The sequence below is a fragment of the Abramis brama genome, assembly GCF_963993115.1.
Source record: "Abramis brama genome assembly, chromosome: 8".
Classification (NCBI taxonomy): domain Eukaryota; kingdom Metazoa; phylum Chordata; class Actinopteri; order Cypriniformes; family Leuciscidae; genus Abramis; species Abramis brama.
The window spans coordinates 5,590,333-5,615,996 of NC_139970.1; the positions used below are offsets into that span (position 1 = coordinate 5,590,333).

The 25,664-nt window shown below is 40.8% G+C and overlaps 1 protein-coding gene across 3 annotated transcripts; it reads right to left on the reverse strand.

The window, feature by feature from the left end:
• Positions 1 to 1,230: 1,230 nt before the first annotated feature.
• Positions 1,231 to 8,976, reverse strand: LOC311088767 (uncharacterized protein). Of its 3 annotated transcripts, XM_084123050.1 has the most exons (10): positions 8,879 to 8,976; positions 7,862 to 8,053; positions 7,683 to 7,751; positions 7,402 to 7,503; positions 5,815 to 5,940; positions 3,951 to 3,983; positions 2,725 to 3,809; positions 2,339 to 2,482; positions 1,938 to 2,146; positions 1,231 to 1,662 (listed from the first exon to the last, which is right to left on the reverse strand). In XM_084123050.1, the coding sequence occupies exons 2-7, from the start codon at positions 7,979 to 7,981 to the stop codon at positions 3,618 to 3,620; spliced, it is 642 nt and encodes a 213-aa protein (XP_083979176.1). In that variant the 5' UTR covers positions 7,982 to 8,053; positions 8,879 to 8,976; the 3' UTR covers positions 1,231 to 1,662; positions 1,938 to 2,146; positions 2,339 to 2,482; positions 2,725 to 3,617. The 3 variants fall into 3 exon arrangements, with proteins under 3 accessions (XP_083979176.1, XP_083979175.1, XP_083979177.1); XM_084123049.1 differs by having other exon boundaries at positions 1,231 to 2,146; XM_084123051.1 differs by lacking the exons at positions 5,815 to 5,940; positions 7,402 to 7,503; positions 7,683 to 7,751; positions 7,862 to 8,053; positions 8,879 to 8,976 and adding an exon at positions 4,104 to 4,354 and having other exon boundaries at positions 1,231 to 2,146.
• Between the last annotated feature and the right edge of the window lie 16,688 nt (positions 8,977 to 25,664).

The window sequence follows — 25,664 nt, forward strand, 5'->3', positions numbered from 1 at the left end:
TGCAGCGCTGCATGAAGTCCAACAAGCCTAATGTAAAGGGGACGTAAAGATGGAGGAGAGAATGTAAAGGGGACGTAAAGAGGGAGGAGAGAATGTTAAGGGGACGTAAAGAGGGAGGAGAGAATATAAAGGGGACATAAAGAGGGAGGAGAGAATATAAAGGGGATGTAAAGAGGGAGGAGAGAATGTAAAGGGGACGTAAAGAGGGAGGAGAGAATGTAAAGGGGACGTAAAGAGGGAGGAGAAAATGTAAAGGGGAATGTAAAGAGGGAGGAGAGAATGTAAAGAGGGAGGGGAGAATGTAAAGAGGATGTAAAGGGGAGGAGATAATGTAAAAGGGGAGGAGAGAATGTAAAGGGGATGTAAAGAGGGAGGAGAGAATGTAAAGGGGATGTTAAGAGAGAGGAGAGAATTTAAAGGGGATGTAAAGAGGGAGGAGAGAATGTAAAGGGGACGTAAAGAGGGAGGAGAGAATGTAAAGGGGACGTAAAGAGGGAGGAGAGAATGTAAAGGGGATGTTAAGAGGGAGGAGAGAATGTAAAGGGGACGTAAAGAGGGAGGAGAAAATGTAAAGGGGACGTAAAGAGGGAGGAGAGAATGTAAAGGGATGTAAAGAGGGAGGAGAATGTAAAGGGGACGTAAAGAGGGAGGAGAAAATGTAAAGGGGATGAAAAGAGGGAGGAGAGAATGTAAAGGGATGTAAAGAGGGAGGAGAATGTAAAGGGATGTAAAGAGGGAGGAGAGCATTAGGCTTGTTGGACTTCATGCAGCGCTGCGCAGACCGATCAGCAGCTGACTTGAGCAGTGCATGCCGGTTAGAACTTGTGTCCGACTTCAGACAGCGAAGCCCCGTGACTGTGACGTATGGTATCAGAGTACGGCGAGAGCGATTGGAGAGCAGGAGGACTCAGCCAGCGCAGCTTCTCCAGAGCGACTCATGAGCTCTGATGACGACACAACTGATCCACGATTGGCCGAATCCACTGCAACACAATGATTAAGAGTTAATTCTCACACCTTTAGTTCCACTAATGCTCACAAATCTGTTTTTATAACAGTGAAATCCCCTTTCATGTAGTCACGCTGTTATATTGTCATGTTTATCCAAATAAAACTGATACAATGTAGACCCCACTTCATCGGTATTTAGGCTTATGTTGAACTTTATTCTTGTACAAACAGATGCTGTATTAAGCAGTACATGTATTGCATGAAAATGTCTCTGAAATATCTGTGTATTTGGCAAATAATGCATTTATTTCACTTCAGCTGTGGTAAAGTATGCAAACACAGCGTGAGCGTCTCTCAATTTTAATTTCTATACCTTTATCCTTATTTCTTTTAATTTAGCTCCATTTCTTACAAAAAGAGTATAATGTGCAAAGTGTTAAAGTGTTTGTGCCTCCCTACAAACCACCCTTTCTTTAAGAGTCGTGATCCTGTTCCGCACATAATTTCTCACACCAGTCCATGTTCGCTGCTTCAAAGCTTCTGGCTCTGCGTCACTACGGGAAGCAGAAAGTGTCCGACTCACGTGTCTGTTTTCAGCTCCTCCCGCCTGCACACTGCAACTCTCACCGATCGGTTACATCCAGCCACGGCCCATGTCCAACACACCTATTCACTCTTCCCTTTTTATCCTCTTAACATTCTCTCCTCCCTCTATGACAGAAATATCAAAAAGTTTAACATGACATTCCATCCAACTTCATTGCAACTGAACAAAGAAAACTGAATAATGAAAATTGACTATCTTAATATCCTCTACTTCTTCATTAGCCTTCTTATACTCTAACTTTGCACTTTATATTCTGTTTCATTCCATCCTCAAAATATTTCTACACCTATATCCTCATTTCTTTTAATTTAGCTCCATTTCTTACAAAAAGAGCATAATGTGCAAAGTGTTAAAGTGTTTGTGCCACCCTACAAACCACCTTTTCTTTAAGAGTCGTGATCCTGTTCCGCACATAATTTTTCACACCAGTCCATGTTCGCTGCTTCAAAGCTTCTGGCTCTGCGTGAATGCATCTTTCACAGTCTTGCTTACCAGGAACTTTGTATGTCTTGATGAACTTCATCATGTGTCTCTCTACTGCTTTTACCTCACTGTCCTCCCATTTCTTTTTTGGAGCGTTTGAAGAACCTATGAAATAGTTAAAAACAAGTAAATACTCATTACACATTCTCATTACAACTAAATTGGTGAGTAAAGACCAAATCAAGACTAATGTGTCCTAATGTGTATATTTTTTTCATTTGGCTGGATATTGCTGCATGGAGCTGATTCATGTTTATTTGATTATTGTTGTTTGTGTAGTTTAGAGATTTTTCTTACCTTGATCCTCCCATGAAACAGATTGATCAGATTGAACAAGTTGATCAGTCTCTGCTGGTGCTGTTTTCTGAGATAGGTCACTGTAATCCTCCTCATCACTTGACATGGAATCACCTTGGGCCTCAAGTTGCTCTAAATAATTCACTGACAAAAAAATTTACACTTTATTGCTTATACTTACCATCTGTGACATGATTATATATGTTACCGGCAAAGTGTGAAATCCCGTTATTGTATAGAATGCCTGATGGTTACCTAAGTTACCTACCTACATTACCTAGGGCATTCTATAGAATTCCGGATTACACACTTTGCCGGTAACATATACATTGTTTTGCAAATATGTAAAGAACAGATACACACAGACAGTCCAAGTATACTCGTACCATTTGGGTCAATTTCAATGTCATCAAGTTTCTTTCCTTTGTAGTCAGACAGTGTTCCTTTCTCCATGGCCATTAGCAGCTGGGAGAGCACTTGTTCAACAGGATGGGGTCTGATGTGACCAAACATACCAAAAATCAGCTCAGATGAATCGGATGGTAGTTCTTCTGGACATGACATTGTCAAAAGTGCTTTGATACATCCAACATCTCCCAACGAGGCAGGTAGTTCATCTGATCAATTTATGACTGTACCATCACCAAAAAAGATGAAATGCCAATCTAAAGAGACAAACACCTTGTCTGGTGATAAGACTTTTATTCAGTCAATGCCATCACCAAAGACGGAACTCCGCAAGGCGTACAAGAAGCAGTATTGCCTTAATTGCTCTAAGCCATATTCAAAAATGGCAAGACACCTTGAATTTGTCCATCGCAACGAAGTGGGGGTTGTAAAGGCAATAGCATTTCCAAAACATTCCAAAGAAAGACGAGTACAGTTGAACCTCCTTTGAAAAAGGGGCAACTTTGCCCACAACACAGATGTGGTGAGACAAGGACATGGGGAGATGATTGCCTACTACCGTTCAAAAAATAGACAAAGAGCCAAAGAATTTATTCACTGCATTTACTGCCAAGGGCCTTATAACAAGCGTAGCCTTTGGAAACATATCAAAAACTGTCCTCTGAAACCTAAAGATGATGATGCCCAGGGCAGGAAAAGAGTTCGACCTCTGTGTGCTCTAAACACACCAGTCGGCTTAGAAGTGAGCAAAGGTTTCAAGAAAATAGTGTCCTTTATGAACTATGATGAAGTTTCGCGTGTAGTTCATACTGACAGATGCATCTTTCCTTTGTAGTCAGACAGTGTTCCTTTCTCCATGGCCATTAGGACTTTACTCATTTTTGCCAGCTGCAGTGTTCCCTCTGCGATGGACAAACTCAAGGTGTCTGGCCATTTTTGACCATGTCATGTCCAGAAGAACTACCATCCGATTCATCTGAGCTGATTTTTGGTATGTTTGGTCAACATCGCTGTAGTCTGTGACATCGCTGTAGTCTGTGTCACAGACGGTACTTCCTGAATACTGAATGAGAGAATATAACACTTACTCAAGGCAGTGGTTCCTGTAACATTATGTTTCATCGCATTGTGGATACTGGCAAGCAAAGTCATAATTATGCCAAAAAAATTGAGCATATAAAGTATCACATGGCAAGTCACATACCTGTCTTTTTCTTGATGGCCTTAAAGAGGATATCTGGAAGAGGAGAAATACAAACAAATATAAATAATATATAATTTCATATAATCTATTGTTAGTTCTACAAGTGCAATACAGCCAGACCATCCCAATAATTAAGCAAATTAATCTACCCACCTCCCTTAATGAGAGTGTCTCAGACATCTGCGATTTTGAATCACTGATAAGAGTGAAGATAAGGGTGGAGCAAGAGAAGATGATGATGATGATGATGAAGGCTGCGCATAGGAAGGCAATGAAGGCTGCCCAGGCGAGGATGATGAAGATGAAGGCTGCCCAGGCGAGGATGATGAAGATGAAGGCTGCCCAGGCGAGGATGATGAAGATGAAGGCTGCCCAGGCGAGGATGAGGATGATGAAGAGGAAGGCTGCCCAGGCGAGGATGAGGATGATGAAGATGAAGGCTGCTCAGGCAAGAATGATGAAGATGAAGCCTGCCCAGGCGAGGATGATGAAGGCTGCCCAGGCGAGGATGAGGATGATGAAGAGGAAGGCTGCCCAGGCGAGGATGATGAAGATGAAGGCTGCCCAGGCGAGGATGAGGATGATGAAGATGAAGGCTGCCCAGGCGAGGATGATGAAGGCTGCCTAGGCGAGGATGAGGATGATGAAGGCTGCCTAGGCAAAGATGAGGATGATGAAGATGAAGGCTGCCCACGCGAGGATGATGAAGATGAAGCCTGCCCAGGCGAGGATGATGAAGGCTGCCCAGGCGAGGATGAGGATGATGAAGAGGAAGGCTGCCTAGGCGAGGATGATGAAGATGAAGGCTGCCCAGGCGAGGATGATGAAGGCTGCCTAGGCGAGGATGAGGATGATGAAGGCTGCCCAGGCGAGGATGATGAAGGCTGCCCAGGCGAGGATGAGGATGATGAAGGCTGCCTAGGCGAGGATGATGAAGATGAAGGCTGCCCAGGCGAGGATGATAAAGGCTGCCTAGGCGAGGATGATGAAGGCTGCCTAGGCGAGGATGAGGATGATGAAGGCTGCCTAGGCAAAGATGAGGATGATGAAGATGAAGGCTGCCCACGCGAGGATGATGAAGATGAAGCCTGCCCAGGCGAGGATGATGAAGGCTGCCCAGGCGAGGATGAGGATGATGAAGAGGAAGGCTGCCTAGGCGAGGATGATGAAGATGAAGGCTGCCCAGGCGAGGATGATGAAGGCTGCCTAGGCGAGGATGAGGATGATGAAGGCTGCCCAGGCGAGGATGATGAAGGCTGCCCAGGCGAGGATGAGGATGATGAAGGCTGCCTAGGCGAGGATGAGGATGATGAAGATGAAGGCTGCCTAGGCGAGGATGAGGATGATGAAGGCTGCCCAGGCGAGGATGATGAAGGCTGCCTAGGCGAGGATGAGGATGATGAAGGCTGCCCAGGCGAGGATGATGAAGGCTGCCCAGGCGAGGATGACGAAGGCTGCCCAGGCGAGGATGAGGATGATGAAGGCTGCCCAGGCGAGGATGATGAAGGCTGCCCAGGCGAAGATGATGATGATGAAGGCTGCCCAGGCGAGGATGAAGGTGGCATGGGTGGCGCAGGAGCTGGTGACGGTGATGAGGACAGGGCAGGAGAGCATGAGGTTGATGAGGCCATTATAGAGGTGGACAAAGCACAGGGTGCCGATGAAGAGGGTGCATCAGATGTGGATGCGACTGAGGATGACTGTGACAGCTTGAAATATAATTTGAATAAAAATATAAGGTCTAAAAGCAAAAGGACTAAGCAAACTGTTAATTAATAAAATAAATGAATAATAAAATAATTAACCGTTAATTGACTGAGGCGTTGATCACAGAATAGTGTGATTATGTTCACATATTACTCACCAAACAAACTTTTTGTGATTGCTGTTTAGCAATCTTGTGTTCCTTTTCAATTTCTGCTCTGTTAAAACGTTCATAGCAATCTTCATGATGTTGTCTTAATTTTGCCAATCTTGATTGAAACCGCTTCTGCAGATATATAAAGAGGTATTTAGCTTAAACAAGAATAAAATGTACATTAGCAATATTGAAAACTGTGGCACCCATTTCAGACAAGAACAAACACACTGTAGGAGTGAACAAAAAATGTTTTGCACATTTCAAAGCAAAGATCATTAATAAAATAAAAACTCTAAACAAACATTTATACAAACTTTACATACAAATTGTGACAATAGTCACATTAATAGTTACATTGGTTCAGAGTCAGACATTTAAACTCTGAACCAATAACTATACTTAACTAGCAGAGGTTGGTAGTAAGGCGCTACATTTACTCCATACCATCCAAGTCATTTTTAGTTTGTTTGTTTTAATTGTGGGTACATTTTACATAAGTGTGGGTACATAAGTACATTTCTAATGGCAATACAATTTTGTATCATTTGAAGCGTTTATACACTAGTGACGGGTCGTCATGAACGAATCTTTAATATGACTCGGGACTACCGAGTTGTCTCAGAGAGTGATTCGTTCATTTTGCGCTGACCGCACATGCCCAACATCCCATGGGTTCTGTACTGGAAACAGAAATGATTAGTTCATCTCTCGAGACTTCGGGTCCAAGTCTTTCGTTCTTCCGGTCAGTCCCACAGAGGCTATGCTGTCAGTACCGGAAAGATAAATGATTAGTTCACCTATCAAGTCCACGAAAACTCAAAAGATGAACTAATCAATTCTGTATCCGGTAGCGACTGCATAGCTCAGCCTATATGGGGCTGTCACGTGATGCACGAATGACTTGAACCCAAAGTCGATAGACTCGAAACGTGAACTAATCAATACTGTATCTGGTACTACAGACTGCAAAGCTCAGTTTATGAGGATCACGGGATGATCGAACGGCTTAGATCGGGAGGTGAGGTAAACTAACAGAATGCATAGCCTGAAGACCCAAATAAATAAATTAACTGTTTCTCATAATATGGCCTTTTTCTTGCATTGCAATTTTTTTCTTATTCTAAATGCGATCAACATTTGATGTGTTTGGGGAATTTGGCTAACATGTAACATTTTAAATACATTCTGCTGAAATGAACGAAATAACTTGAAAAAAGATTTGTTCATTTTGATGAACGAGATTTAAAGATCTGAGTCAGTAAAATGATCCGAACTTCCCACTACTATTACACACGTGTGCTGGATGAAGTGGATATGCACCTACAATCAACTAAAACCAAACCTTTAAAAAGCATCCTATGGTTTGCCAGCGATAAAGATCTTTTCGAGTTGAACACCTGAGCGCCAGCTGTTAGTGGTTGCCTGTGTTGCGTGTTCATTATTTTGGGGGCCGAGCAATGAAGGGAGGGGTGTGTCTGTTTGGGTGTCGATTTCAAATATCAATAGTGTTTCTCAGAAATCACTCACTGCACTTTCAACTAGCTGGCAGTAAACATCAGTAGATAGTTGCTGCATGTATGAGATGGTTACCGTTTTATTCATTGATGTTATTGCTTTGCCTGACTGCTTATATGGACCATTGCTGTTCACCTTGTCCAATTCAGGAGAAGAAACAGAAGCTGAACAATGGGGCTGGATGTCAGAAAAGAAACCAGTGAATATCAAAATCAGAATATTTGTAAAGGACAGAAAAACTTGTTCATGTTCATTCCTCTAGCTGTCCTACACGTTATCTATCATTTCTTTCACACACAACTCTACGCTGAAAGAGTCAATAATATAATGATACAGATGTTTTAAAGTGGACTTACCGATTTCTGCAGACCCAAACTGCTGGCTGGCTTTTTATCAGTGGATTCTGCTGATGCTTTATTCAAAGGCTTGAGAAATATGAGACCACAATCACATGGTAACTAATCAGAATGAGAGTTAAGATTATGAGATTTGTGAGAATTACTGATTAATCTCTTTAGCATTTTCTTGATAGTACCTTGACTCGCCATGGCCAATCTGAGTCGCCATAATTGTAAGTGATTTCCTCCCCTGGTAGAATGTCTCGTACAGCAAAGAGACACAGGTGAGGTTTTCTGCTCACTTCAACGGTTCTCATTTTGCAAGTATTTCTGGTCTCATCATTTACATAAGTCTTCCCAAGGACGAGTCTTCTTTAGATGCATCCATGCTATAAAGACATAAAATGACCACTCAGTACTAGCTAGACATGTACAGTTATTATAAGTGGTTCTGAACCCCAGTCCTGGGAACCCACCACTCTGCATATGCTGTATGTCTGGTGTTTTAATCCACCTGATTCAGATGAGGAGTTCATCATCAGAACACAGCTCTATGAACTCATCTGAGTGTGTCAGGTGAAGGAGACATACAGAATCTGCAGAGAGGAGGGTCTGAGAACCACTGATCTATATGATATATGAGATTAAATGGCGCACTGCAACATCCTCTCAGCTCTCAGATAAAGGCATCTAAAATTAATCATTTTGTTCTCTTTAGGGAATACAGGGAAAGCCAATTTAGATGACTCAAGGAAACTTCACTCAGTACTCTTAATGTCAGTTCATGTTGAATTTTAATTATTAGGGTGTGTTCACACCTGGCATGTTTGTTTAGACTGTTAGTGTGGTTAATTTGAATAAGTGTGAACACTGCCATCTGAAACCTGGTGCCACCAAACAAGAGGATCCAGATGCTGAATAAATAGGTCTCAGTTGGCTTCCAAACGAACTCTGGTGCGGTTCGAATGAAAAAAGAATGTAACATGGACCCAGAGACATGTAAACGAACCAAAAACAGGAAGATGTGACCCTAAAAAGGACAGACTGGTCAAGCATAACAGGTTTGACAATAGAAATGCCAATCTGAACACTAAGCGGACCCGGACCAAACGAACCAAGCGAACAGAACTCCAGGTATGAACACATCCTAAGTATTTTACAGTTCCAGATATTTTAGCATCCTTACTACATCAATCCAACAGTTCTGTACTCACCACCAATTTTTGCCATGCCACTGAAAATCAAACAGGAACGTGTTCTCAGCTTCAGTGTAGTGTTCAGTTCGGTCGGAAGAAAGCTCCAGTGGTGAAAACTCCACGCTCTAAAGAGGAGAAATACATTAGCTGCAGTTTCTTTAATGTCAACTATTATTTTATTACTAAAAGTTCTCTACCATATGACGTACATTATACGATGTGAAAGGGAAATTACTTAAGGAAAATAGTCAAAAGTCAGGCTAATCTCAAAGCATGATTTGCTTTTTATACTTTACATTATACTTTTAAGTCTTAAAATTATACAGTTAAAATTACATACATTTTCTTACACAAACCTATTTTTGCAGGCCAACCCGGTAGTAGTTGAACATCCCCTGGTTTCCTCCACAAAAACCCACTGGGATTTGCAGAAAATAAGCTAAAGTTAATCTATAAACTACACCACGGTTGACCAACTTCAACTTCCTTACGATGAAGCTTCAACAACTGTGTTGCATTATTTTAAAAGACAATTCTGTTTGTTTATTATTTGCATCTCTTTCAGGTAGTTTTTCTTTGTGGTATATGGATGTTTTATGTGGCTTCTATAGTTTAGATAAAAGTATAGAGTTTTTTTTTTTTTTTGTTGATAAATGTGCCTCCAGGAACTCTAAAGCTTTAAAATCCATCTCCCTGTGTAATATTTATAATGTTTCTGCATTATTATAATGCATGTTTGACTGATTGTGTGATGTATACATCCCCATCCCTACATCTACCTAGAATAGTTTGCAAGAGTGCGATTATAAACACAACGAGGCTGTGAAAGTGACTAGATGAGTTAATCTGTTCAGCTGATGACGTTTAATGTCCCAGACAACCCGTCTCCCATTTAGACACTTGTTAACAACTGCCTTTTACCAGACAAGTAAAGGCTTTTAAAAAAAACACACAAGAGAGTATTACTATTTTATGTTGTGGAGTAAAGCGTGAAAATATCTTGATCTTGTGCTAACCATGGATCTTATTTCAGGAATTTAACCAAAACCCATTGATCATGTTTACATGCACACCGATACGCTGATAACAAAATAAAATCACCTTCTTGAAATAATCCATTATCCAGGTTTACATGCAAACCAATAACCACGTAAACCACTACTTTATAAGTAAATCAGGTTAATGACGTCAAAACCTAACCATTCGTTTATCTGACTGTGTATTTCATATGTCATGTCAGTTGTGATGTTAAATAAAGCCCAAGAGTATTCCAGAATTTCAGAGGAAAACTTCCAGACTCATATTCTCCTCTCATGCAGTATCGGGTGCAGGATTTTGACTGTACCACTTCTGAACGAGATGAGAATACTTTTAAGAGGTTCTTGGGTCAAGAAAACACTCGCTCTGTCTGGATGTGCTTTAATCCAAAATAAGGACACTTTCCTGTCACACATCACACATGCTCCCTTCAATAAGCCACAGAACACAGAGGTTAATGTGTTTACATGCCGGGCAAATCTGCAAATAAGGGGCAAAAATCTATCTGTGTCGATTGGTTTATGCTTATGCTGTTTATGGTGACCTTAGTCTGCGTTTACATGACCACATGCACTGTCGGCTTATTATGCATAACTGGGTTCAGAATGTGCAAATAAACATTGACTTTGGGTTGATGGAACCAGAAATGCAAAAATGTAACTGGTTTTGTTTAACTTGTGAAACATGGATATTAGTTGGCCTAACAACCATATGACTCACCTCACATTAAATTCTCAGTTTTGTAGATTAACGTTATTACTAAACTGCTTAGTAATTTATACTTGCCTTTATATTTGCTGATGAACTGCTCTCGAAGCCCAGGCTTGTCGGTTTCACAGGTAATGTGATGCTCAGCGTCCTGCAGAGGTTTTTTACGCCTTTTATTTCCCAGCATGCTGAATTTCTTTCTTGAAATGACTGAAAAAAATAAATAAAATAAATATAAGGTGAATGAAATAAATAAGCATATTTAAAAAAATCTTGTTGATCTTACTGGAATTGTTCACCCAAAAACATACATAATTAACATACAATTATATTAATTGTTGTTTCAATTGAACCTCATGTTGTTCCAAACCTGTGTTGTGTTTTTTTCTGTTAAACACTAAAGTATATCTTTATATTATATCAACAGAGCTCTATTCAATGACAGCACATGTGACCAGTCAACAACAGGCATTTAGATAAAAAAGGCAATGTCAATGATGCCAAAAACCATTAGTTCTTGTGTGCCTTGTGACCACAATTGACATCAATCTACTGTATATTCATATTTGATTTAAGAGCGTATGGGAGATTTTCAGTCAGTAACCAGCTAGATTCATAGGGGCTATTTTTAATGTGCTTTTGGTCTGCTTTGGATTTGACACACACAATAAAAATACTATAAAGTGTCTATGTACTGGCATTGGGCAAAAAAGCTCTATAAAGATAAATAATAATAAGAACAGGCATATAATGTAATAAAAAATATTATATAAAATAAAAATTATCAAATAATAATGATATAAAAAAATGGAATTCATTATTTCATTATTTATACAAATTACTGTTGATAGTTGACAACACTTTTGATTAAAAAAAAAAACAATGATATAGGCTAGTAGACTATCACTGACTCAGTTGTTTAGATTAATTTGCAGAATCTAAAGTACTATTATATAAAAAATAACAAAATTCTATTTACTGGCCATTGCCTACAAGTTGGCAATAAACTTTTTCTTTATTGCAGCAAATCATCATATTAGAAGCAAACTCAAATACAGTCGAGAAGTAAATAAAACCCTAAGGAAAAAATAATTAAACAACTAAAATAAACACATCTTACTAACTTTCATATTTCACAATGTATTTAGTTATCATGCATTTTGAGGACAAGTCTAGATCTCACCTTTAGCCTTTAATGCGTGCGTGGTGGGGGTTGTCGTCGTCTGTTTCGCGTCCCATTGTCACGTGTCTGCATTTCCCGGGAAAACACATCCACGGTCGCAGACTTGCGTAAATGACGTAATTACGTATTTGGATTTCACGTTGAAATTGTGACTACATTTATTTAACCTAATAGAACATTATCTGATGGCAAGAATCTTTTTTTCCACAGTTTTAATCACAGTACTCTTTCTTCAAACTAAAAAAAAACAAAACAAAAAAACCTGTGGTGAAGTGAGTCTTTCCAGAGTGTCTTTTCCGGTCTTTTCTAGTGGACAGAGCACATGATCACTTTTAAACGAATCCACCCGCCTCGAACTAGGAACCACTGCGCATGTGCGTACAAGCACAGGTTTAAAAGAGCAAAAAATGCCTAAATGAGCAACCTAGATCTCTTGAACAGGCATATTATTTTCTACTAATATCATTAATCAAAATAGTAAATTGATGTCTGCAAATATACAGCAGGGCTGATATGAGCTGGTATATCTCCAGTTCTGCACTTGTCTGTGTTGTTGTCATTTCATCAGTGTCCCACAACTACTTCAGAATTTATTTGAGTTAAGAAGGGGGAAGGAGTGTGGATTATTTCGAGGCTCAAAATTAAACTTTAACGTGTAATTTAACAGCATTATCTTTTTATGTATTTAATAAATGAATGGTATTTACATTAAAGGGCGGAGAAGCTGTTAGACAATGTAAAAGTGCTTTAAAAACGCATAGCCACAACAGATTGTCATCTTTTGAGCAGCACTGCTGATTACCTATCTCTCTGTCACTGGTCAGTCTGTTAGTTCATTCATCTCATCTCTTTCACTCTGCAGTCAGTCTCAGTGCTGTGGGGGAAGGGCGCGCACGCGATCAGTCTCAGTGCTGTGGGTGAAGGGCGCGCACGCGATCAGTCTCAGTGCTGTGGGGGAAGGGCGCGCGCGCGATCAGAGTCAGTGCTGTGGGGGAAGGGCGGCTGATCACAGTATGAGCAGATCTCAGTCAGTCTGACAGGCAGAGACAGAGCTAGGGTTAGGGTTAGGGTTAGGGTTAGGGTTAGTGTAGATCCAATGGCTTTTAAAATCAAAGTAAGAACAAAATACATCTGTAAACAAACATTTAAACGTGTCAGCTTGATTCATGATTCTTTTAAACACTTTTTTTCTTTTGTATTATGACTATATGTAACTGCTGTCTCTATCTCTCTCTCTCTCTCTCTCTCTTTCTCTCTCTCTCTCTCTCTCTCTCTCTCTCTATATATATATATATAGAGAGAGAGAGAGAGAGAGAGAGAGAGACTCTCTATATATATATAGAGAGAGAGAGAGAGAGAGAGACAGCAGTTACATAATGTTTGCTGTAACTGCTCTATTAACAGTTATTATCAGTCACTTTAGTACATTTATTGAATCATCCTTAAGATTTGCACACCAGTACCTAAGTGCATTTCGTACAAACAGCAGAACACAATAGATTAGCCTACCATCAAACTCCTGTAACTTGCTCAAAATCCTTAGTACAATATCAAAGAACATATCCTTGTGTCATTGTTCACAAACAAGAATGTCAAAATGCTTAGTTTCAGATGTAAACTATGGCTACGATTTTGATGACAATGATTGAAAATACAAAATACTGCACTGTATCTGAATGACATATAAATTTAAACAGCACACATATACGCATTACTCTAGAGGAGACTGGACAGGATTCACATATGCACTTTTACTGTTGGTCTGACAAAAGATTACAGTACAGTGGCACTGTGATATAAAAAACAAGACTATCACACATATACTGTATGTACGTGTCTCTATCAAGTATATTTACTGTATAATGTATAATGCAAGTAGACTTCTGTAATAGCCTATAGCATTACAGTAAGTCTACAGTTTATGGTGAACAGTACAGTGCAGTAGAGTGAACACTGTCTGATTACACACCTGTTCTGTCTACAAACGCTTGAATGATTGAAGACACACGGTTGTTCTCCCAACATTCGGCTGCACCCTTCATCCAGCCTCGGCCATAAGGTCATGAATGAGAACATGATCTACAATAATGGCACTTATTTCTTCTGAAACACACAATCTTAGCCTGTTCCTCTGTTTTACCTCCTTACCCTTCCACCACACATCCTTGCTCCTCTTCTTCTTCTCGGCTGTTCACCCTGTTGTTCTTCCTCTCTCAGAGTGTGTAACGTGTTGTGCTCTGTATGCATCCCAGATGAAGCTTCATGAGATGCACTCTGAGCTATTATAGAGAACTGGTTGATCATTGATTGATCTAATGCTTTACATTCCCCTTCATTAGTGAAATTCAGAACTCACCTCTGCAATTCAACAATTCAGGACAAAAAAAGTCTAATAGAATTGTATAGAAAATATGTTTGACAGTTTATGACAACTAGTTCAACCAATTCTGCATTTAATGACTTATGGAACTAATGCCTATATGTTTTGTGGGGTAAGACTATTCAACAGAGAACCAGTATAATACATTTTTATAAACATGACATAAGCAATTAATAATGTAAGAAACAGCATACATTTGCACATAATCAACTGCATGAATGTACTGCAATTTGTTCAAAAGAATGAGAAATTGCTTTTATGAGGTGCACAAGTAGATAATGTGGAGATTGAACAAGTAAGAATTTTAGTTGTGATCTGAGAAATGCACCAAAGCAACTGAGAAAAACTGTAATATAATTAATATAATAATATAGTATCATTAGAATTGTTGCTGTAACTGCTCTCCTTTATATAATATAATATAAAGAGAATGTTTGCAGTAACTGATCTCCTCTATATAATATAATAATATAATATAATATAATACAATATAAAGAGAATGTTTGCTGTAGCTGATCTCCTCTATATAATATAATATAATATACGTTAATATAAAGAGAATGTTTGCAGTAATTGCTCTCCTCTATATAATATAATATAATATAATATAATATAATATAATATAATATAATATAATATGAGAATGTTTGCAGTAACTGCTCTCCTCTATATAATATAATATAATATAATATAATATAATATAATATAATATAATATAATATAATATAATATGAGAATGTTTGCAGTAACTGCTCTCCTCTATATAATATAATATAATATAATATAATATAATATAATATAATATAATATAATATAATATAATATAATATGAGAATGTTTGCAGTAACTGCTCTCCTCTATATAATATAATATAATATAATATAATATAATATAATATGAGAATGTTTGCAGTAACTGCTCTCCTCTATATAATATAATATAATATAATATAAAGAGAATGTTTGCAGTAACTGATCTCCTCTATATAATACAATATAATATAATATAATATAATATAAAGAGAATGTTTGCAGTAACTGCTCTCCTCTATATAATATAATATAATATAATATAATATAATATAATATAATATAATATAATATAATATAATATAATATAATATAATGTAAAGAGAATGTTTGCTGTAACTGCTCTCCTCTATATAATACAATAAATATAATATAATATAATATAATATAATATAATATAATATAATATAATATAAAGAGAATGTTTGCAGTAACTGCTCTCCTCTATATAATATAATATAATATAAAGAGAATGTTTGCTGTAACTGATCTCCTCTATATAATATAATATAATATAATATAATATAATATAATATAATATAATATAATATAATATAATAAGAATGTTTGCTGTAAGTGAATGTGTTGCTGTGGTAACGGACTCCAGCTCGGTGGGTGGGGGAGGGGCGGCGGCCGCTCAGGGAAATCGCTCATAATATGACAGGGAACGGCAGAGCGCAAAGTAGGAGAAAACACTTAAAACAAATAAAATCACTCATAAAAGCAAGCGATTTTTGCATGTTTTCACATCTTTTTGTGGCTTGTGTATTTTTATTGAACAAACTCAGATGAATAAATCATCACACATATTGACAGATTTAAACAATTGTCCCTCGATCCGCTTTTGGAAGGAAATATGTACTTTTTAAATTCACATGACGTAATGTGCCTGTCCCTTCCCCGCTTCAAACTCGTTCCTATATGATTAACAAACTCCTATGTAAGTTACTGTACGTGCTGTAACGTATAGTCTCTGTATAGGGTGCGGGGCAGCAGCGCGATCTTCACACACACACAGAGCAGACTCTGATGCGAGCGCAAAACTGCGAGGATTAAAGTTTAGAAACATGCTCATATAAATCGCGAGAGCTCCAGCTCAGGGCAAATTAGTCTATTTTTATTTAAATACTAATTATTGGGAATTTATCTATAATTTTCTGTCAATTCATTCATTAATCATGATTTTTTTTGCCTCCGCCATGTTTGTTGATGACGTATTGGCGTCTGATTGGTCAGATCATGAATTCCCGCTCTCGTAGTAGCTTCCTGCGCTCTGATTGGTCAGAATCCCCGAAGTGTGTATCTTTTCCGGAAGTGCAGTACTCCTAGAGGGCGCTGTGTTATACACACTTTAGTGGGGGGGCATACACACTTCAGGTACACAAATCACTTAAAAGTGATTTTTTGGGACAAGTGAGATTTTAAGCCTGGACACCATTTTAGAGCATGCTGAATGCCACTGTATAGTCAAACAAATGAGGACATACAAAATGTCCTCAATTTTTTGGGTGGTCCTCAGTTTACCGGTGTGTATTCTGGTGAATGTACCCAAAAGTGATATAAGTAAACGCACACACACACACACACTCTCTCTCACACACAGACACACTCACGCACATACACTCACATGCACACACTCACACACACACTAACTCGCTCTCACACATACACAGACACGCTCACACACAGACACACACACACACACTCTCACACACACTCTCTCTCTCTCTCTCACACACACAGACACACTCACGCACATACACTCACATGCACACACTCACACACACACACACTAACTCGCTCTCACACATACACAGACACGCTCACACACAGACACACACACACACACACACACACACACACACACACTTTGGCAGTTACACAAAGGCAGTGACTGTGAATGAAACATTTATGTAGATGAAATACTTATTTTGTGTTGTGAAAAGGATACTTCGTGATTTTGTGTATTGTACTAACACAATTGAAAACATGATGAAATGTTTGAAAAAAGTGCACTTTTGATGATCTGTTGTGATATTAGCACTAAGAGTTTGGAAAATGTACACCTAACTTGTGAAAATAGTACCAAAGCGAATAAAAAAAAACTGTAATAATAATAATAACTAGAATGTACATTTCCTGAAGAAAATGTGAAGTGGTGCTTGCAGTGGCAAAACTCGCCACTCGGTTGCTAGAGTGTGGTACATGATTGCATACAAGCCAACAAACATGTCTGTACGATGTTCTGGTGCTGAGATATGGCTTATTCATGTTGTTCAGGTGGTTGCTAAGGTGTTGCTAGGGTATTCTGTGTGGTTGCTAGGGCTTTGCTAGGTGGTTGCTAGGGTGTTCTGGGTGGTTGCTATGGTGTTGCTAGGCGGTTGCTATGGTGTTGCTAGGCGGTTGCTAGGCAGTTGCTAGGGTGTTCTGGGTGGTTGCTATGAAGCTGCTAGGGTATTCTGGGTGGTTGCTATGGTGTTGCTAGGCGGTTGCTAGGGTATTCTGGGTGATTTCTAGGCAGTTGCTAGGGTTTTCTGGGTGGTTGCTATGGTGTTGCTAGGTGGTTGCTAGGGTATTCTGGGTGGTTGCTAGGGCGTTGCTAGGCAGTTGCTAGGGTGTTCTGGGTGGTTACTATGGTGTTGCTAGGCAGTTGCTAGGGTATTCTGGGTGGTTGCTAGGGTGTTGCTAGGGTAGTCTGGGTAGTTGCTAGGCGTATGCTAGGGTATTCTTGGTGGTTGCTAGGCAGTTGCTAGGGTGTTCTGGGTGGTTGCTATGGTGTTGCTAGGCGGTTGCTAGGGTGTTCTGGGTGGTTGCTAGGGCGTTGCTAGGCGGTTGCTAGGGTATTCTGGGTGGTTGCTATGGTGTTGCTAGGCGGTTGCTAGGGTATTCTGGGTGGTTGCCAGGGCGCTGCTATGTGGTTGCTAGGGTATTCTAGGTGGTTGCTATGGTGTTGCTAGGTGGTTGCTAGGGTATTCTGGGTGGTTGCTATGGTGTTGCTAGGTGGTTGCTAGGGTATTCTGGGTGGTTGCTATGGTGTTGCTAGGCAGTTGCTAGGGTATTCTGGGTGGTTGCTATGGTGTTGCTAGGGTGTTCTGGGTGGTTGCTATGGTGTTGCTAGGCAGTTGCTATGGTATTCTGGGTGGATGCTAGGGCATTGCTAGGGTGTTCTGGGTGGTTGCTAGGCAGTTGCTAGGTGTTCTGGGTGGTTGCTAGGCAGTTGCTAGGGTGTTCTGGGTGGTTGCTAGGCGGTTGCTATGCAGTTGCTAGGGTGTTCTGGGTTGTTGTCAGGTGGTTGCTAGGGTGTTCTAGTTGGTTGCTATGGTGTTGCTAGGCAGTTGCTAATGTGTTCCTGGTGGGGTCTAGGGTGTTGCCTAGGTAGTTGCTAGGTGTTCTGGGTGGTTACTACAGCGTTTCTTGATGTTGCTATGGTGTTCAGGGTGGTTGCTAAGGTATTTTTGGTAGTTGCTATGGTGTTACTAGGTGGTTGGTAGTTGACAAAGATGGTTACTATGGAGTTTTTAGAGAGTTCTTAAAATCTTTAATAACGAGTGCCTTCAGTACAGCACTCGGCCTGCGGCCTCGTGCCTATGGCCGAATAGGCACAAGCATGGAGCGATATCGCAAGGCCACGAGAGTAAAATTGCTTTAAAAAATAAAAAAAAATTAAAAAAATGTTTTTTTTTTGTTTAGGGTGGTTGCTAGGGAGCTCTTAGTGGTTGCTAGGGTGCTGAAACTGGTTGCTAGGGTGTGGTTATGAAGATTTTAGGCCATTACTTATTGGTTGCTTGATAATATAAATCCTCTGAGGGAGAGAGAGAGGGAGAGACGCAGGGGTGTCAGGCCCTTTGGAGTCTGTGTGTGTGAAAACGTCGGTTGGGATTCAAATATTTTTAGAATGCCCAATGTTAAGTCAATGGGACTTTTTTGGCCGCTTTTTCGTCCGCTGTGCGAACATCGTACACCCGATCGCTTAGAAAAGTCATAGCACACCTCTCCTCAATGAGCCGCTCGATTTGACACCTCACTCAGGGGTCTGTGACAAACGGTGCGGGGCGCATTACGCGCCAAACTTTTGTCCAGAATAATAAAAAGAACTAGAATGTACATTTCCTGAAGAAAATGTGAAGTGGTGCTTGCAGTGGCAAAATTCACCACTGGGCAGATGCTAACACAATTAACATGTTGTGATACCATGATATACCACATTTTAGCATTATTTACCACGATTTACCATGTTTCTAAGATGATTTATTACGATTTACTACATTCCAGCATGATTTACTATGATTAACATGCTGTTAGAATGATGCTAGCAGGATTAACATGTTGTTAGCATGATTAGCATGTTGGTTGGATGATGCTAGCATGATTAGCATGTTGCTAGCATGCTTTTAACAAGATGCTAGCATGATTAGCATGTTGCTAGCATGTTTTTAGCTAGATGCTAACATGATTAGCATGTTTTTAGCATTATGCTAGCTTGATTAGCATGTTGCTAGCATGATGCTAGCTTGATTAGCATGTTGCTAGCATAATGCTAGCATGATTAGCATGTTGCTAGCATGATGCTAGCTTGATTAGCATGATGCTAGCTTGATTAGCATGTTGCCAGCATTATGCTAGCTTGATTAGCATGTTGTTAGCATGATGCTAGCTTTATTAGCATGTTGTTAGCATAATGCTAGCATGATTAGCATGTTGCTAGCATGATGCTAGCTCGATTAGCATGTTGCTAGCATGATGCTAACTTGATTAGCATGTTGCTAGCATGATGCTAGCTTGATTAGCATGTTGCCAGCATGTTTTTAGCAAGATGCTGTTGCCAGGTGGTTGCTAGGGTGTTCTGGGTGGTTGCTATGGTGTTGCTAGGCAGTTGCTAAGGTGTTCTGGGTGGTTGCTAGGCAGTTGCTAAGGTGTTCTGGGTGGTTGCTAGGCAGTTGCTAGGGTATTCTTGGTGGTTGCTAGGGCGTTGCTAGGTGGTTGCTAGGGTGTTCTGGGTGGTTGTTATGGTGTTGCTAGGCAGTTGCTATGGTATTCTGGGTGGATACTAGGGCATTGCTAGGCAGTTGCTAGGGTGTTCTGGGTGGTTGCTAGGTGTTCTGGGTGGTTGCTAGGCAGTTGCTAGGTGTTCTAGGTGGTTGCTAGGCAGTTGCTAGGGTGTTCTGGGTGCTTGCTAGAGATTTTTGTGGTTACTAGAGCATTTCTAGACGTTGCTAGGGTGTTCAGGGTGGTTGCTAAGGTGTTTTTGTTAGTTGCTATGGTGTTACTAGGTGGTTGGTAGTTGTCAAATATGGTTACTATGGAGTTTTTATAGAGTTCTTAAAATCTTTAATAACGAGTGCCTTCAGTACGGCACGAGGCCTGTGGCCTCGTGCCTATGGCCGAATAGGCACAAGCATGGAGCGATATCGCAAGGCCACGAGAGTAAAATTGCTTTAAAAAATAAAAAAAATGTAAAAAAATGTTTTTTTTTGGTTTAGGGTGGTTGCTAGGGAGCTCTTAGTGGTTGCTAGGGTGCTGAAACTGGTTGCTAGGGTGTGGCTATGAAGATTTTAGGCCATTACTTATTGGCTGCTTGATAATATAAATCCTCTGAGGGAGAGAGAGAGGGAGAGATGCAGGGGTGTCAGGCCCTTTGGAGTGGTGTGTGTGTGAAAACGTCGGTTGGGATTTGAATTTTTTTAGAATGCCCAATGTAAAGTCAATGGGGACTTTTTTGGCCGCTTTTTCGTCCGCTGTGCGAACATCGTACACCCGATCGCTTAGAAAAGTCATAGCACACCTCTCCTCAATGAGCCGGTCGATTTGACACTTCACTCAGGGGTCTGTGACAAACGATGCGGGGCGAGTTTCGCGCCAAACTTTGTCCAGAATAATAATAATAACTAGAATGTACATTTCCTGAAGAAAATGTGAAGTGGTGCTTGCAGTGGCAAAACTCGCCACTGGGCAGATGCTAACACAATTAACATGTTGTGATACCGTGATATACCACGTTTTAGCATTATTTACCACGATTTACCATGTTTCTAAGATGATTTACTACGATTTACCACATTCCAGTATGATTTATTATGATTAACATGTTGTTAGAATGATGCTAGCAGGATTAGCATGTTGTTAGCATGATTAGCATGTTGGTTGGATGATGCTAGCATGATTAGCATGTTGCTAGCATGCTTTTAACAAGATGCTAACATGATTAGCATGTTGCTAGCATGCTTTTAACAAGATGCTAACATGATTAGCATGTTGCTAGCAAGCTTTTAACAAGATGCTAGCATGATTAGCATTTTGCTAGCATGTTTTTAGCTAGATGCTAACATGATTAGCATGTTGTTAGCATTATGCTAGCTTGATTAGCATGTTGCTAGCATGATTAGCATGTTGCTAGCATGATGCTAGCTTGATTAGCATGTTGCTAGCATAATGCTAGCATGATTAGCATGTTGCTAGCATGATGCTAGCTTGATTAGCAGGATGCTAGCATTATGCTAGCTTGATTAGCAGGATGCTAGCATTATGCTAGCTTGATTAGCATGTTGTTAGCATGATGCTAGCTTTATTAGCATGTTGGTAGCATAATGCTAGCATGATTAGCATGTTGCTAGCATGATGCTAGCTTGATTAGCATGTTGCTAGCATGATGCTAGCTTGATTAGCATGTTGCCAGCATGTTTTTAGCAAGATGCTGTTGCCAGGTGGTTGCTAGGGTGTTCTGGGTGGTTGCTATGGTGTTGCTAGGCAGTTGCTAGGGTATTCTTGGTGGTTGCTAGGCAGTTGCTAGGGTATTCTTGGTGGTTGCTAGGGCGTTGCTAGGTGGTTGCTAGGGTGTTCTGGGTGGTTGCTATGGTGTTGCTAGGCAGTTGCTATGGTATTCTGGGTGGATGCTAGGGCATTGCTAGGCAGTTGCTATGGTATTCTGGGTGGATGCTAGGGCATTGCTAGGCAGTTGCTAGGGTGTTCTGGGTGGTTGCTAGGTGTTTTGGGTGGTTGCTAGGCAGTTGCTAGGTGTTTTTAGCTAGATGCTAACATGATTAGCATGTTGTTAGCATTATGCTAGCTTGATTAGCATGTTGCTAGCATGATTAGCATGTTGCTAGCATGATGCTAGCTTGATTAGCATGTTGCTAGCATAATGCTAGCATGATTAGCATGTTGCTAGCATGATGCTAGCTTGATTAGCAGGATGCTAGCATTATGCTAGCTTGATTAGCAGGATGCTAGCATTATGCTAGCTTGATTAGCATGTTGTTAGCATGATGCTAGCTTTATTAGCATGTTGGTAGCATAATGCTAGCATGATTAGCATGTTGCTAGCATGATGCTAGCTTGATTAGCATGTTGCTAGCATGATGCTAGCTTGATTAGCATGTTGCCAGCATGTTTTTAGCAAGATGCTGTTGCCAGGTGGTTGCTAGGGTGTTCTGGGTGGTTGCTATGGTGTTGCTAGGCAGTTGCTAGGGTATTCTTGGTGGTTGCTAGGCAGTTGCTAGGGTATTCTTGGTGGTTGCTAGGGCGTTGCTAGGTGGTTGCTAGGGTGTTCTGGGTGGTTGCTATGGTGTTGCTAGGCAGTTGCTATGGTATTCTGGGTGGATGCTAGGGCATTGCTAGGCAGTTGCTATGGTATTCTGGGTGGATGCTAGGGCATTGCTAGGCAGTTGCTAGGGTGTTCTGGGTGGTTGCTAGGTGTTTTGGGTGGTTGCTAGGCAGTTGCTAGGTGTTCTAGGTGGTTGCTAGTCAGTTGCTAGGGTGTTCTGGGTGCTTGCTAGAGTTTTTTGTGGTTACTAGAGCATTTCTAGACGTTGCTATGGTGTTCAGGGTGGTTGCTAAGGTGTTTTTGTTAGTTGCTATGGTGTTACTAGGTGGTTGGTAGTTGTCAAAGATGGTTACTTTGGAGTTTTTAGAGAGTTCTTAAAATCTTTAATAACGAGTGCCTTCTGTACGGCACTCGGCCTGCGGCCTCGTGCCTATGGCCGAATAGGCACAAGCATTGAGCGATATCGCAAGGCCACGAGAGTAAAATTGCTTTAAAAAATATAAAAAAAATAAAAAAATGTTTTTTTTTGGTTTAGGGTAGTTGCTAGGGAGCTCTTAGTGGTTGCTAGGGTGCTGAAACTGGTTGCTAGGGTGTGGCTATGAAGATTTTAGGCCAAAACTTATTGGCTGCTTGATAATATAAATCCTCTGAGGGAGAGAGAGAGGGAGAGATGCAGGGGTGTCAGGCCCTTTGGAGTCTGTGTGTGTGAAAACGTCGGTTGGGATTCAAATATTTTTAGAACTCCCAATGTAAAGTCAATGGGACTTTTTTGGCCGCTTTTTCATCCGCTGTGCGAACATCGTACACCTGATCGCTTAGAAAAGTCATAGCACACCTCTCCTCAATGAGCCGCTCGATTTGACGCCTCACTCAGGGGTCTATGACAAACGGTGCGGGGCGAGTTTCGCGCCAAACTTTTGTGTGGAAGAATAATAATAAGAAGAATAATAATAAGTATGAGCAATAACAATAGTGATGCCTTGCTTTCAGCAAGCACCACTAATAAGAATAATAAGTATGAGCAATAACAATAGTGATGCTTTCAAAAAAGCACCACTAACTAGAATGTACATTTCCTGAAGAAAATGTGAAGTGGTGCTTGCAGTGGCAAAACTCGCCACTCGGTTGCTAGGGTGTTGTACATGATTGCATACAAGCCAACAACCATGTCTGTACGATGTTGTGGAGCTGAAATATGGCTTCTATATGTTGCAATATGGTTGCTAGGTGGCTCTAAATGGTTGCTAGGGTGTGAATACACAGTTACCATGGTGATATTTACAGACTGTTTTCCAACTGAAACTAATGAGCCAACCCCCATCTCTATACGATGTTCTGATGCAGAGATATACATTTTGCTAAACGGTTGCTAGGGTACTCTATTTGGTTGCTAGCGAGTGGCTTGGCAGCTGCCAATGATGAAACTCCAAAGGCTTCTTGTCACTATGAATGATATAAACCAACTCCCATGCCTCTGCGACATTCAGAATGGAAGATATGCCTCTTTGGATTTTGGTTGCTAGGGTACTCTGTTTGGTTGCTAGGGAGTGGCTTGTCAGCTCCCAATCATGAAACTCCAAAGGCTTCTTGTCACTATGAATGATATAAACCAACTCCCATGCCTCTGCGACATTCAGAATGGAAGATATCCCTCTTTGGATTTTGGTTGCTAGGGTACTCTGTTTGGTTGCTAGGGAGTGGCTTGTCAGCTGCCAATCATGAAACTCCAAAGGCTTCTTGTCACTATGAATGATATAAACCAACTCCCATGCCTCTGTGACATTCAGAATGGAAGATATCCCTCTTTGGATTTTGGTTGCTAAGGTGCTCGACAATGGTTGCTAGGGAGGGGCTTGGAAGTGTTGAGGTGATTCATGATTGGCTGTTTGCTGCCCCGAGTCAAATGAGACCACCCCCATGTTTCTATGACAATTCAGTCCGGAGATATCTCTTTGAACTCTTTCAATGGAAGTCTATGGAACTTGTTGCTAAGGGGCTCTAAATGGTTGCTAGGGCGTGGCTTGATAGCTTCACAATGATCCTGAGAGACTGATTGGTCATCTGAGTAAAATGAGCCCTCCCCCTTGTCTCTATGACACTGTGATCCAGAGCTATGTTCAATACAAAGTCCCTATGCAATTTACCATAGTAGGAAAAGCATGTGTGTTTCACAGGACGTTCCTTCCCCATAGTAAGTCAATGGGGCAACTTTGGGCATCTCCTGCCCCCCAGGGGTGCAACTTTTACCCCATTGTGAGGTATGTTCTTACAGAGCCTGTCAGCCTCTTCAAATGTGGCAAATCACACGTTACTGCGAAATCCTCGCTCAGAGCTACGTGTGGTCAAAGTTCGTCGCAATGTTAAGTCAATGGGACTTTTTTGGCCGCTTTTTCGCCCCTGGGGTGAACACCGCACCCCCGATCGCTTATAAAAGTCATACCACACCTCTCCTCAATGAGCCGGTCGATTTGACACCTCACTCAGGGGTCTGAGACAAATGGTGCGGGGCGAGTTACGCGCCAAACTTTGTCCAGAATAATAAGAAGAATAATAATAACTAGAATGTACATTTCCTGAAGAAAATGTGAAGTGGTGCTTGCAGTGGCAAAACTCGCCACTCGGTTGCTAGGGTGTTGTACATGATTGCATACGAGCCAACAACCATGCCACTACGATGTTGTGGAGCTGAAATATGGCTTCTATATGTTGCAATATGGTTGCTAGGTGGCTCTAAATGGTTGCTAGGGTGTGAATACACAGTTACCATGGTGATATTTACAGACTGTTTTCCAACTGAAACTAATGAGCCAACCCCCATCTCTATACAATATTCTGATGCAGAGATGTAGGTCTTGTAAAATGGTTGCTAGGGTACTCTGTTTGGTTGCTATGGAGATGCTTGTCAGCTGCTAATGATGAAACTGCAAAGGCTTCTTGTCAGTATGAATGATATAAACCAACTCCCATCTCTATACGATGTTCTGATGCAGAGATATACGTTTTGCTAAACAGTTGCTAGGGTACTCTATTTGGTTGCTAGCGAGTGGCTTGTCAGCTTCTAATCATGAAACTCCAAAGGATTCTTGTCACTATGAATGATATAAACCAACTCCCATGCCTCTGCGACATTCAGAATGGAAGATATG